At 41.1% G+C, this 13,511-nt stretch overlaps 1 protein-coding gene across 2 annotated transcripts; it reads right to left on the reverse strand.

Moving 5' to 3' along the window:
- Positions 1-650: 650 nt before the first annotated feature.
- Positions 651-13,162, reverse strand: LOC102731797 (L-selectin-like). 2 transcript variants are annotated; one of them, XM_081811712.1, is made up of 5 exons: positions 12,944-13,155; positions 11,420-11,605; positions 9,997-10,125; positions 6,014-6,032; positions 651-1,055 (listed from the first exon to the last, which is right to left on the reverse strand). In XM_081811712.1, exons 1-5 carry the CDS (start codon positions 13,086-13,088, stop codon positions 1,037-1,039), a joined length of 498 nt encoding a protein of 165 aa, XP_081667838.1. In that variant the 5' UTR covers positions 13,089-13,155; the 3' UTR covers positions 651-1,036. The 2 variants fall into 2 exon arrangements, with proteins under 2 accessions (XP_081667838.1, XP_081667839.1); XM_081811713.1 differs by lacking the exon at positions 11,420-11,605 and having other exon boundaries at positions 12,944-13,162.
- Positions 13,163-13,511: the final 349 nt, after the last annotated feature.

The raw sequence follows: 13,511 nt of genomic DNA on the forward strand, positions 1-13,511 counted from the left end.
AGACTAATCTTGCCGCAGGAGGCCACAGGTCTGGACTAGCAATGAAAGGACTAATTATGAAAGAAGTGGAGGTGGGATGGGGAGGGTGTTTGAGATGGATCTTAAAGACTAGAGAGAATCTCGGTAGATGGGTAAGAGGTCTGGGGTGGGAGGAATCTCTTTCTTCTTGTTTAAACTGACATCAAAGACATGTTGCCTGCAGCTAGCATTCTGGTGATGTTTTTTATTAACAATATAGTGGTCGCTAAAAAAAAAAAACATCAAATACAAGACATCTTTGTAGGTCCAATAAAAAGAGCAACACTGAAAACCAAAAAAAAAAAAAAAAAATCAGTGCAGGCTATCTCGCTCTTCTCTCTTTTGGTTTGGTGCTCATGAGATGCTACCTGTGGAAGCCAGCCAACTGGGAAGAGGAGACAGAAGGTGGAGAGGCTTGAGGCAATTAAATAGGATGGCCTCCATTTACAGAAGGTGACGCTACTGTGCAAGTAGGACTTTCTCTGTTTGGAGCTGAACTCCATTACTTTGCTGGAGTTGGATAACATCACTTTTATGAACTTATCTCTAAGAATGTACCCCTAGAAGCGACTGGAGGGCAGGGGAGATAAAATGTGACTTGCAACAAAATCGAGTCTGTAGGAACACATGTATCAAGTTTCCACTGTATTTAAGGTCATCAGGTACAGAAGGTCATCAGGGACAGCACTGAGTTGGAACTGGAAATGGAGTCAAGATAGAGAGCAAAATCGGACATCTTTATATTCCAAAGCCATCTTCTCCCCCCATGGTCCATGAAAAAGAGAATAAAACACAAGCAATGTAAAGCACAACTGTAGGCAGGGGTGCAGGGGTGGGTGAGGGGCACATAGGGAGCAGAAAGAGCTGCTGATCCTGTAGAAATCTTTCCAGATGCAGAGAAAGAGAAGCACTCCATCTTCAATATAGGAGACACCACCATGAGATACTTTTCAGGGAGGGATTTGAAGGATCCAGTGACACTTTAGTATCCCAAGAATTTTTTTTCACAGAGGTTGCTTTAATATGGATCATTTGTGCTGAATGAAAAACAGGAGAATATAAATTAAAATAAGGAGATTAAAAATTGCAAAACTTAACAGTGTTAGTAAAGGTAAATATTCACTGAACGTCAGAAAAGGAGTGAAGGAAATGCCTTTCAGATAGGTTGGACAAGACACAGGACATTCACTAAGGCAAAAGAATGAGAAGAAAACCCTAAAGCAATGCTTCTCACACTTGCAGGTGCTTGCCACCCAGAGGTGGTGTTAAAATGCAGACTGATTCAGTAGGTCTGGGTGGGGCCTGAGATTCTGCATTTCTCACAAGCTCTTTGGTGATGCTCATGCTGCTGGTCCATGGACCACACCTGGAGACATTTCTGGGGCACAACCTTTGTTTTAGGATCAAATGAGTATGAAGGGCATTTTAGATAGACTTTGAGTGGTGGGCAGTCAATGAAAAGTAGAAGTTGACAATGCTCAAATAGAAAGAAAAATTAGAGAAAAATCAAAACTTATGAAAGGTATGGTAGTAACTCTAAATGCCTGATTCTGGTGGGACATGATTTAAGGAAATGGTTACAAATCTAGTTTCATGAAGTAAATGACACCTTTTTGTGTGTATGTGACACAGTTGTCTCATTCTTGCAGGGGATGGGGGAGGGGGGAGGGAGCGGGGAGGCAATTATGGCATGTCTTAATAGCACGTTTCAAAGGGAGAACCAGATTCTGAGACTCTGCTCTCATGATGAACTGCCAGGGTAAACCACAGTTCAGCAGCCGCAAATGTGCTTGCCAATACAGAGATAAAAATGTTTCTGAAAACAAAATTTCACATATACCCTCCACTGAGGTTGGCATCGTATCTTCCTGTGTATCTTGGGTGTAGCTTTTACCCAGGCAGAATTTAGACACTAGAAACCAAATGAGGTGGTAAACAGAACCAATTTGCAGAAGAGTGAAAATAACCTGGCAAGAATTGAAACCACAAATGCCCTAGCTGTTGGTCATTCACCAGCGAAAAACTTTTAAGTATGAGCACACAGGACTATGCAGGTTGGCGCCAGGGCTTTAAAAAAATGCCCCAATATTTAGTGTGATGGTTTTCATTTTATGTTTGGCTTGTTCTAGAAACACACTCTACTTCTTCCATCCCACCCTTCCTCAGTACCATCACAAATGGTTTCGGAGAGAAAAGTCATCGCATCACTGGGAGAGGAGGGTGTCTGGGACTTAGGGCTCAATCACTGAGTCCTGAGTTCTAGAAGCATAAGGATGAAGCATGATCTTTGGATCCAGATGGATATAAATCTCAGCTTTTTCATTTATTCAGTGACCTCAGACCAGATATTTTGTTTCTCTTTACCTCAGTTCCTTCACCTATAAAATGAGAGTATTAATAGTACTTCTTCCCCACAGGCTTGTAGGCAACATTGAATGATTTCAGACACCTAAAACACTCAGAGCAGTGTGCAGCATGGAATTAATGTTTCATAAAGGTTTACAATTATCTTAACTATGTCACTAGCTCAGGGCCTATAGGAAAGTTCTTTAGCTCAGTTATAGAGTTTGAAAATGATGTCCATCAAGATCCCTTCAAGACCTAAAATTTTATAATTCTATGAATTAAAGTCACTTTGGTCAATAAATGAGAGGTGTCTCAAGGCAGCTGGGCAAATACTGCTTCTTTGCTAAGTCCTTCTAGAACATCTGGTGACTCATTCAGGACCTATCTTGATGGGGCCAGCCTTCCTTTCCAACTTCTGTTCACAGCTCCTCTACACCCTGGACTCCTGGCAGTTCCAGTCACTGCCCCCCGAACACGCTGCCCCAGCCCCACTACCATAGCGTGTTTAAATCATTTCCCTGTAGTCTCCCCTGCTTCTCTTCATACACCTAAATCCCATCCATTCTTCAAAACCAACCCAGGGTTCACCTTCTTTATAAGATTTTCTGTGATCAACAAGCTTCTTCTGTATTGAAAAAGTCCTTTAACACAGAGTTCATTGTCTATTACCATCCTCTGCCTTATATTTTTCTGAAAATATTTTTTTTTATTTTTTTGTCTTCACTGCTCAACTAGATAATAATCTCCCTGAGGTCAGGGTCAAGGACTTACTCTTCTTGGTGTCTCAGTCAAGCTTAGCATTGTTCCAACACAAAAGTATGCAATAAACAATAATTGATTGATTCATTGTAAAAATCAGTGAGCCGTTAAACTTAATATGGCAATTAGCTGAGTGTGGTAATGAACTTAATGCTAATACTCTTCCTGCCAGCCTCTCTTCCTGTCCCCCAAGGTCTCCTAAAAAATTGAATTGATCTGCTTCCATCTAGTGGCAATTAAAAAACAGGTGGTTCCTGTGACGAGAAAACAGCTCTGGGTGGATTGTGCCAGAAAATACTTTCACTCACTGGGTGTGAGCATGAAAGAGATCTTTACATCTTGTGGATTTCCTGCCCACAGAGATAGGGAGCCCAGCCCAGAGAAGGGTCTAGGTCCCCATCTACAGTATTGAATGGAAGATAGGGCAATAAAATAAAATAGAATATGAGAACCTCCACTGACCTGATGTTCTTATCCAGTCATCCAGTTCCTGTCCCATCTCCTAGGCAAGCTTTTTAAAAAGAGATGGCTTACGTGTTCTGCCTCTACTTCCTCATCCCCACTGAACCTTAAACACCTGGCTATCAGACTTCTTCCATCATGACCTCAAACAGAACAGTCTCTGCACTGATACCCTTGTTACGTTCAGTGAGAACTCACTGGTTCTCCCAGAAGCCCTTGAAACAATTTCTACTTCCTTCTTTCCTTGGCATTCATAACCCAGACTCTCCTCATCTTCCTTCTGCCTCTCTGGCAACTTCTCCCCATTCTCCTTTTCCTCAGTCAACCCATTTTTGTTTTGTTTTGTTTTTTTAAAGATTTTTTTTTATTTATTCATTTGAGGCACAGGGATACAGAGAGAGAGAGAGAGCATGAGCAGGGGGAGAGGCAGAGGGAGAGAGAGAAGCAGGCTCTCCGCTGAGCCAGGAGCCCGACGTGGGACTCGATCCCAGGACCCTGGGATCATGACCAGAGTTGAAGGCAGACGCTTAACCATCTGAGCCACCCAGGTGCCCCTTGTCACCCTGTTTGATATGGATTTTACCCAGGTTCCTGCCCTCTCTCCCACATCATCTTCTGTTCTCCCACTCCACACACTTCCCAGATGACTGTACCTGCTCCCAAAAGAGCAGTTAACCTCCTGGAATGTGAGAAACCCCAGATCCACTCTCCTGCCCCAAGGTGGCCCCTGTGCAACAGACTGAACCAATCAACTGTGGATGAGCCACAGACACCTAAAGCTCAACACAGACAAAACTGAACCTATGATCTCCACCTCCAAAACTTCTCATTCTTTTATGTTTCCTTCTCAGTAAATAGTATAGTATAGATAGGAACCATCCACCAGTTCCCGATCAAAACTACGATGACTTCTTTGATTCTTCTCTCTCCCACTTAGCGAATTAATTACCATAGTCACTTGATTTTACCTCTTACCTCATGAACTCAACCTCACTGCTATTTCTCTAGACAGGCACCATCAGCTTTAACCTAGTAACTTCAAATGCCTCCAAATCAGTTATTTGCCTCCAGGCTCACCCAACTCCCCTGTTTGCAGAATGATCCCTCATAAGGTGAAAATTTCAGCATGACATTCACCTGCTTTATCCAAAAAGACCTGAGGATTAAGTCCATGTTCCTTAATATGGCTTATAAATTACTCTATGATCTGGCTTATGTTGCCTTATATCTCCCCAGTTTCTCTTTTTTTAATATTTTATTTAAATTCAATTCAGTTAACATATAGGATATTATCAGTTTTGGGGTAGAATTTAGTGATTCGTCAGTTGCATATAACACCCAGTGCTCATTACATCATGTGCCCTCCTTAATGCCCATCACCCGCCCCATCCCCCCCACCCATCTCCCCACCAGCAACCCTAAGTTTGTTCCCTATAGTTGAGGCTCATGGTTTCTCTTTTGCACTCAAAGCTACAGTTCACTGAACTAGTAAGAACTTCTTCATAACAATTTGTGGTTGGTAGCATGGTTGCCTGAACAAGCAACCAACATCCTCAGGGACCATCCTGCTTCTTCCAGCATTTTAAAACGAGCTCAGTTTTCTAACTGGGCCCTCAGTATGTCACCAAAGTCTCACTTTCATAGTTCTTCCTACTTATACTCTCCTTCCCAAAATCTATAAGCAAGTCACTGAACCCCTGAAACTGAGAAATGTTTTGCCATGTTCAATTCTGCCAACTGAACCGTGTATTTACATATGCCTGCATTGCTTCTCAGTCTGTGTTTCTCCAGCTGAAAAAATCTGAGGTTCAAGACCAAGCTAAAAAAAAATTGCCTCATTGCGGAAGCCACAGGCAGAATTCACGTTCCCTACCTCTTTCACGTTTCTGAAGGTCAATGCTTATCAGAGCAGTAGTCATTTACATTCTTATACTAGGCACTGAAGGCCTGGGGTCCAGAATTATACCTTCTTAGGGCCTGGGATTTATTAGTTTCTCAATAAATGCTTGATGAATTGAATGTTTCCCGAAAACTGTATTTGGTATTGCCCTTATATTCCTCTAGGACAAGAAGAGAAATCATCATGCTTCCAATCCTTATAGAAAATTCAGGGATAATCAGAAAGAGCTCCCTTCACATAACTGTCCTTTCTTAATAGGGCATTATTTGTTCATTCATTCATTCATTCATTCAATCAATCATTCTAATCCCCTGGCACTAAAACAAAACCACCCACACACAAAAAAGCCAAAAGCACAGCTTTTAGAGGAGGCTGGTGGATTATCACTTTATATGGAAACTTCATTTGAATGAGACCTCATGTAAATACTTACTAAGGAGTTAACATGTCTAGCTATAACAGGAAGTGTCTCAAGGAAGGTAGAGAAAAGATCAACAGATGTAGAAACTTCTCGCTGATGAAACTTACCTTTCCTGGGACTCTTTACCTAAAAATAGAAGAAATAGGAAAAATGGCATCAGTGAAAGTAGACAAGTCCAATTGTAAGAGAGAAGGCAGAGTCCTATTCCCAAAATTGGCTTTTGAGGTGTATTGTGTATTTGTTGGTGGACCTCAGCTGTGTGTAAGGGGATTTGAGATGCTGGCTTAATGTGCTAATTCAAACAGTGGTATATATTCATACATAATAGACCCATTGATACAGATGCTTCTGCATTCCATTTCATCCTTTATGCCGATCATAGAGACAGAAGTCTAGCCCGAATTGCCTGATGGTCAGTCCCGCTATGCCTATACATGTGTTTACCTCTTCCCACCCACCATCTCAGCCCACCTGCAGATTCTTCCCTAAGAGACTTGGCTACTAATACTGTGAGAATATGTGTCATTACGTCTCACACTACCTTGTCTGTGAGAATCCACAAAGAAATTTCACTCGGGTCTCGGTGGCAGGAATTACTCATTCATCTGAGTAACTGATGTGTTTTTATCTTACAAACACAGTAAATATCATAACTATTTACGCTCCCTTCTTTGACTGGCTGCTGGGAAACAGAGCCAGAGCTGAGACCCTTTTCTATCAAGTGTGACACACATTTTTGTGTACTAACTTCACCTCTTGCTCCAACTTCTTTTTATGCCCTAAATTTTGGCCTTCCTTTCCTTACCTACTTTTAAACTAATTTTAACTTACTATGTTGAATACATTTCATAAACCATCTTACATTATTTCTGAAAAAGAAAAGAGTATAAATAAATAGATTAATGAAAGAACTGCAGAGTTGGACTCCAGAGGAAATAAAAGCAAAAAAAAAAAAAAAAAAAGCTTTTTGAGAAAAAAAAAATCACTGGGAAGCACTGTGTTTCAGTGGCTATAAACTGGAGCTCTAGAATCATCCAGTCTGAGTGCAAATCCTGTTTTATCAACTGTGGTGTGTCTCTGAATAGCTGCTTAGCCTCTCAAGCCACAGTTCCTTCATCTGTGAAAGGAGCATGATTCTTCACTGAGTTGGTAAAATAAAACGTATTCAAACTGCTTAGGTCAGGGCCTACCACATACACAGCCTCAGATATTGTTTTAAACCTTTAAAATGTTAGAATTTACTCTTTTACACATTTCCTCCAAAATTCAGCCTGCTGATGACATTGGCTGTTTGCATTTGAGCAAAGAGAATTAAATCTTAATTAACTTAAGGTTCTGTTTGTTTATCTTCATATAAATATGTTTTCCTTTTAGGAACAATGACACACATAACAATACATGAGCAAGAATCTGTTACTACTGAGAGAGTTCTTTTTGAATAAAAGGAACTAAGGGGCATATGTTCAGTTTCATGTCTTGTTCTAACCTTGTGGGTTGGTTCAGGTGGGGAATAAGTCTTCCAACCAAGAGCTTCATTAATCTGAAGACCATTGGTGTTAAGGGGCATGTGTGGATGGGAGTCTGCTCTCTGATTCTGGCCCCTGCTGATATGGGATTTGAGACATTTGACCTAAAATCCCTGCCTCAGTTTCTTTATCAAACAGGGCCAATGATAATGACTAATCAGAGAATGGTTATCGAGGGGGAAAAGTGTTTCTAGACAAGCCCATACAGACGGGCATGCATTTCTGGAGCTTGCATTTATGTCTTTTCCAGAAGAACGGAGCAAAAGCCCGGATATCAAGACAACTAGGGCAGGTATCAAACTGCAGGTTCAGAAGATCCATCCAAGGACAGGACAGGAGTCAAGAATCTAGTCATTTCACTGGCTACTATGTCCTAAATATTCACCTGTCCTCTTTTTCCAGCTTGCTGAACCCAAAACACATATGAATTCCTCAGAGTTGATAACTACTATACACATGCAGATTTATTGCTTTTAACTTTTTTTTCTTGTAAATGTGTCAGCTACACTGTTAGAAAAGCTCTGGGGGGTTAACCTGGGAACTTAACCATCATTCCTAACACTGTTTCTATAGGAGAAACATTCTTGTTGCAAAGAACTAACTTACAACTACAATCTTTGGAAGATAAAGTCACTTGAAAGTTGGAAATATCAGAAGATGTTCCACAAATGAAGGCTATTAAAATGCTACATTAAAGATACCCTGACTCTCCTACAGAGTCAGTGATCTTCGGGGGCTTCTGTTCTTTTTGTTGGCATACATTTATCTAGCCCAACTGCCCGTTATCTATTTCCTGTTTGCCCCACACTTATTCCCACAGCAGGGGCATGTAGTTTTCAGGTTATCAGCTTGAGATCTTGTACAGAAATGACTCCAGGGTAAAAAAAATTTAAAAACAACCCCACTGCTTTTCTCACCCCTGCTGAGCCACCTTCGCCAGCTAACCCCCGCCCTGCACCCCACACCCTGCCACTGAATACAAGTGACTTCATTCTAGTCTTTAGATTCTACTAACAGTTATTAAAAGACTTTGGAATTTGGGGATATCCTACTTATTAAGATGACTCCCAGCCCCCAAATCCTTAAAGGTTATTTAGAGAACAGCCCCGTCTCCCAGAGGGTGGTGTGTAATGGTCCACTGCATTCTCTACCCCTCAGTTCTGTCACCATCATCCAAGGTAGGAGGGAAAAAAAGACAATTGGGGTCAGGCTTTGAAGTCTCAATGGAAAGGATAATCAATGGCGGGAGAAAAAAAATCTCATTCTTCCTATGCCTTAGAGTAATACTTGAGTACTTCATATCGTACTGTAAGATGATGGGATCCAGTCTTAGCAGAATTTCCAAGAGCAGGAGCAGAGACACGTGAGCGGATCAGGGCCCTCACTTGACATGAAGGAAGCTCTTGCACATCAACAGTGCCCCCTTCCATCATCTTTCTGGGTTGGTTATAAAAATAATCTAGTATCATTCTTATATTTGGAATGAAAGATCAGATCACAGTAGAAGACCACTAGGGATTGGTAGATAACATTCCTGCAACTGGCAGTGAGGATGGGTGAGAGGCAGCCTTTATAGACCATACTCATTGAACAGAATACATACTAATTAACTGATGGAAGTAAAATTAAAATGGCAATCAACTGACTCCATAGAAAGGCACACCAAGCAGTTGGTTAGCAGTTATTTTGAGATCATTAATGGCCTCTGAACTTAAGGCAGTGATATCTCAAAAGCTGCTAATGTCCATGAATTTCCTAGTCTTAAACGTTTCTGCCAGGTGAGTTTGGCCAAGTGTGGCAGTGCATACTCAGGGTCTGCCACAGACTGTGGGCCTATAACCAGCAAGTCGGTCCCACTTTAAGGTTTGGACATACTCAGGAGGGAGGTGAGGGGAGTGATGCTGTTGTTTTTCCCTGGTGGTGTCCCATGTATTGTGCCAGGCAGTAGCTATTGGCTTCTCAAACAGCCCTCCTTATTCCCTTTTCTTCTCCAGGCCAGAGTGGAGGGGAGGCAAATGCAGTGCATTTGGTTAGAACTGTGACCTCAGTGAATAGACACAGGGGGGAAAACGTGAGGATTTTTTTTCCAGAGACAATGCAATTCCCACACGTAAGAAGCCAGACAGATATGTGACTCAGGTTTTGGGGAACAGTGCCTTAAAAACCTTATTGGACATTAGATTCCTTTTCTAGTGGAATTGTAGCATTGAGATCAAAGGCATTTAGGCTCTTAGAGGACAGAGATTATACGTCCTTTTTTTTTCAGAATTAAAGAAGAGCAAAGAACCATTAAAATATCTCATTTGTCTATTATCACCCTAGCATGGTGCCTTGAAGACAGTAGACATTTTTAAAAGGTTTGTCAGATGAAAATCACAAATCGGCCAACTTGTTTTAATGGAAGTATGCATGGGCTGTTTCACACATCCTCAGGGATGATGTCTATAGAACACAGAGCTTGGTATCTTGCTTCGGTTGAACTGATCATACTTAATTTCTTGTGTGTTTCTATATTTTTTCCATTTTGAATTGTATTACTTTCATATGAAGGCAAACTCACATACCTTTCTTTAATCTTCTCGCCAGCCAAATGATAAATGCCAGCCCAGCAAAAGCAGTAACCATGACTGCCACCGGAATGAAGACAGGGTTATAGTCACCCTTCTTGATCATTGAGAAACTCCTGTCCACTTCTGAAAGAGAGATCAGTAAGGAACAGAGCACGAGGCCACAGCACTATGTACTTAGTGCCATATCATGACATTAGGCTTTGTTCCTCCCCACGTCTCCCAGTAATAGCCCATTTGATGCCCTTTGATAGATGATGAAACTGGCATGGGAAAGACCATGATGAGCCTACAGCAGAAGCAGAGACAGGACAAACTTTTCTAGCCCAATGCCTATAAATTCTTAGTCTCCAGATTTGCAATTCATGGAACTCCCAGAAGAAGTACCTAAAAATCTTGGCAAAAAGTGGTCATCACTGTATTTATTTCCACGGCTTTGTTCAATAGTTGGGATTCTACGATACTGAGAAGACCTAACATGTCTAATAAGACTTCAAGAAAAATAAAAGCCAGTGATCTGAACCAGGTAACATATCAATCAAAGGAAATTATTAGTGCTTTTACTTTGAAACAGCTGTGCAAACATATGCACTTGTTGTTTGCATCCAAGGACCTACACTAAACTGTCTTTTAAATGATGTGGTCCTACCACATATTTCTACTTCCTTCACAAATAAGTAGATGGATACACCTATATCCTCTTGAAAGAGTGAACTAAGTTCATTTGGGAGCTTTTGTTGAAAAACTACCCATATGAAAAAAGTCTATGTTCCAATACCATGAATTAAACAAATGTACTTTTGCATATTAGTACAGGGTCTGTGTCCCTTATTCTTGGTGTTACTTTGATGAATTCTTTCAAGGTGCTTCCACTCTCACACCCAAATATATAATAGCAAAAAAGCTCAAGTTCCCAGATGATCCAAACAGAGGACAACTTATTTATTTACCTGATTTAGCATGGGCACCGTGTCAAGTGGAGAGTCCATGGAAATGAGGAAGACAGAGTCCTTCTCATACACAGATTAAGGAGGCATCAGCTTAGTGATAATGGAGAAATATCCACTATTTTGGGAATTAGGTGGTCACTGGTGACCTTTGTCGGGACATTTTACTGGACTAACGGAAGCAAGATAGTAGTAGAATAGAAGAATGAATAAGAAATAAGTCAGAGACAGTGCCTTTAGATGTTAAGAATTAAGATAGGAGTTGAAAATCAGCTGAAGAAAGAAATGGTTGCCATTGAAGGAAGACATAGAACAGCCCAGGATTTTACAGTAAATTAATGTGTACAAATTTATCTTTAGGCCATACACATTTAGCAAAATGAAATTTAAAAGTTTAATATATCTTCCCCCATTATCTCCCATCTACCAACTCCATTTTTAAATCTTCAGTATATCAGGGCACATTTATTCACTTTGACATTTTGGACTAGGGCTTGACCAGATTCCAGATGATCCACAAATAGTTTTCCTCTCCCCGATTAACTCCGTTTCTTCTGAGCAGTTGAAGGTGCACATGGAGGTAAAGCTGAAGTTCCCCAAGGGGTGACTACAGTCCATGGTCCCCAAATCAGGGGCCTCCAAAGGCTCACATTGAATCACTTCAATGAAAAAGAAAAAAGCAGTATTTCTGAGCAGGGACCCTCCCTTGACCAAAGGTTTTTAGCCAAAGTTGCTTGACTCAACTGTAGAACCACCTGATTGAATCTAGACATTTATAATCTCTAAAAATTAGTTCTGATAATGCTGCTTCCAGACTTCATTTTCTTGAGAATAATGGAGAATGGTGAGTCAGAGGGGAAGCCAGGAGCACTGACCGCCCTTGGGAGGTGATAAGGAGGGGAGCAGAGGGTAGAGTTGGCTGCTCTAGGTTGTTGCCCCAGTCTTGGTAACTCTCCAGCTGAAAGTGTGCCATGCTACATGGCCTTGGCCTCAAGAGCTCTCATGGAATATGCTCAGTGAATGCAGAGAATTCCCACCCTTTCACTTGACAAGCAGTGTTGAAAAACACCCTCATTCTCTGAAGCAGGTCACTCAACTTTTGTAAATTCAGCAACTTGTTGGGCAACTTAGTTCTATGATTTCAATATGATTTTGATAATTTTTTGAGAACTAAACCACTTAAAATTAGTGAGTCAGATGCATAAATGTAGAAAATGTAACCAAAACTTCACAGGTACAGATGCCGCCAGTTTTCTCCCATATAGGGATAGTCTTCTTGACAGTTAAAAAGAAAAACCCACCACATTTCAAATGAAAAAAAAAAAAAGATCAAGAAACTATGTGTTTGTTTTTCACAGTGGTTGTTATTCCCCTGAGAATTCACAGAGGAGGAAAAGTAAAAATGATTTTAAGAATAAACCAAATAAAACAATCAAAAAAACCTTCTATTGGGGCTCCTGGGTGGCTCAGGTGGTTAAGTGTCTGACTCTTAATCTCAGCTCATGTCTTGATCTCAGTCAGGATTGTGAATTCAAGCCCTATGTTGGGTACACTGGGTGTGGAGCCCACTTAAAAAAAAAAAAGAAGAAGAACACCAAAACCCTCAACCCCCTGGGAAGGAAATTCGTTGGTGTTCAGTGAGATGCCACATAAAAAGAGTTATTGAGAGGACAGAACAACCAACATTTAACTGAGGTTCAGCAAGACTATTTTTGCCAAGACAATGAGAAAACTAAAATAAAAATTACAGTATAATCACACCATGTATGTACATATTGTGAGATGGTTTCAGAGATATTTGGTTGTTTTTTGTTTGTGGTTTTTCTTTTTGATTTGAGCAACAACAATCCCTTTAAAAAACATCACAGTGTGATCTAAGTTAGATTAAACTATGTTCCAAAGAGGACAGAGACTTCTTAGCAAGTCTCTACTGCATTTTCTCAGTTTGTAAACCCAAGGCGGCCATGACAAAACCTCTAGTCTGAAGAGTTACTCACTTTCACAGGTTGGTTCTTGAGATGACCAGTTTCCAAAAGGTCCACAAGTGGTTTCCTCAATCCCAATGAGGTCTGTTCCCTCAGAGCAGTTGAAGGTGCATGTGGAAATAAAGCTAAAGTTCCCCAAGGGGTGACTACAGTCCATGCTCCCCAAATCAGGGGTTTCCAAAGGCTCACACTGAATCACTGCAGTAACAAAAGAAACAGCATTGGCTAGTGTGAAGAGGACCTGATGTCTGGGTTTAAATCCCAGCTCTGCCTTGGCACAAGGTAAATTAACCCTTCCAGCTTCAGTCTCTTCATCTATGAAAGAGGAATCATGGAAGCCTGGGTGGCTCAGTCGGATCTCATGACCTCAGCCTTCGGCTCTGGTCATGATTCCAGGTTCCTGGGATTGAATCCTGCATCGGGCTCCCTGCTCAGTGGAGAGTCTGCTTCTCCTTCTCCCTCTGCCTCTCCCCACTCCTCATGCTCTCTCTCGCTCGCTCTCTCAAATAAATAAATAAATAAAATCTTAAAAAAAAAAAAGAAAGAAATAGGAATCATGATGACTGTGTTAACTTCCTAG

Source organism: Leptonychotes weddellii, unplaced genomic scaffold (assembly GCF_054177405.1).
Source record: "Leptonychotes weddellii isolate Sample4059 unplaced genomic scaffold, ASM5417740v2 HiC_scaffold_968, whole genome shotgun sequence".
Lineage (NCBI taxonomy): Eukaryota > Metazoa > Chordata > Mammalia > Carnivora > Phocidae > Leptonychotes > Leptonychotes weddellii.

Bases quoted from the DNA above. Each gene is read 5' to 3' on its own strand.
- LOC102731797 (XM_081811712.1), bottom strand. From the start codon at position 13,088: ATGGACTGTAGTCACCCCTTGGGGAACTTTAGCTTTATTTCCACATGC. The intron at 11,606-12,943 runs GTGAGTAACTCT...TTTTCATTGAAG, and splicing joins TCAAGAACCAACCTGTGAAA to TGATTCAATGTGAGCCTTTG. The intron at 10,126-11,419 runs GTGAATAAATGT...TCTCTCTTTCAG, and splicing joins CCCTAGTCCAAAATGTCAAA to AAGTGGACAGGAGTTTCTCA.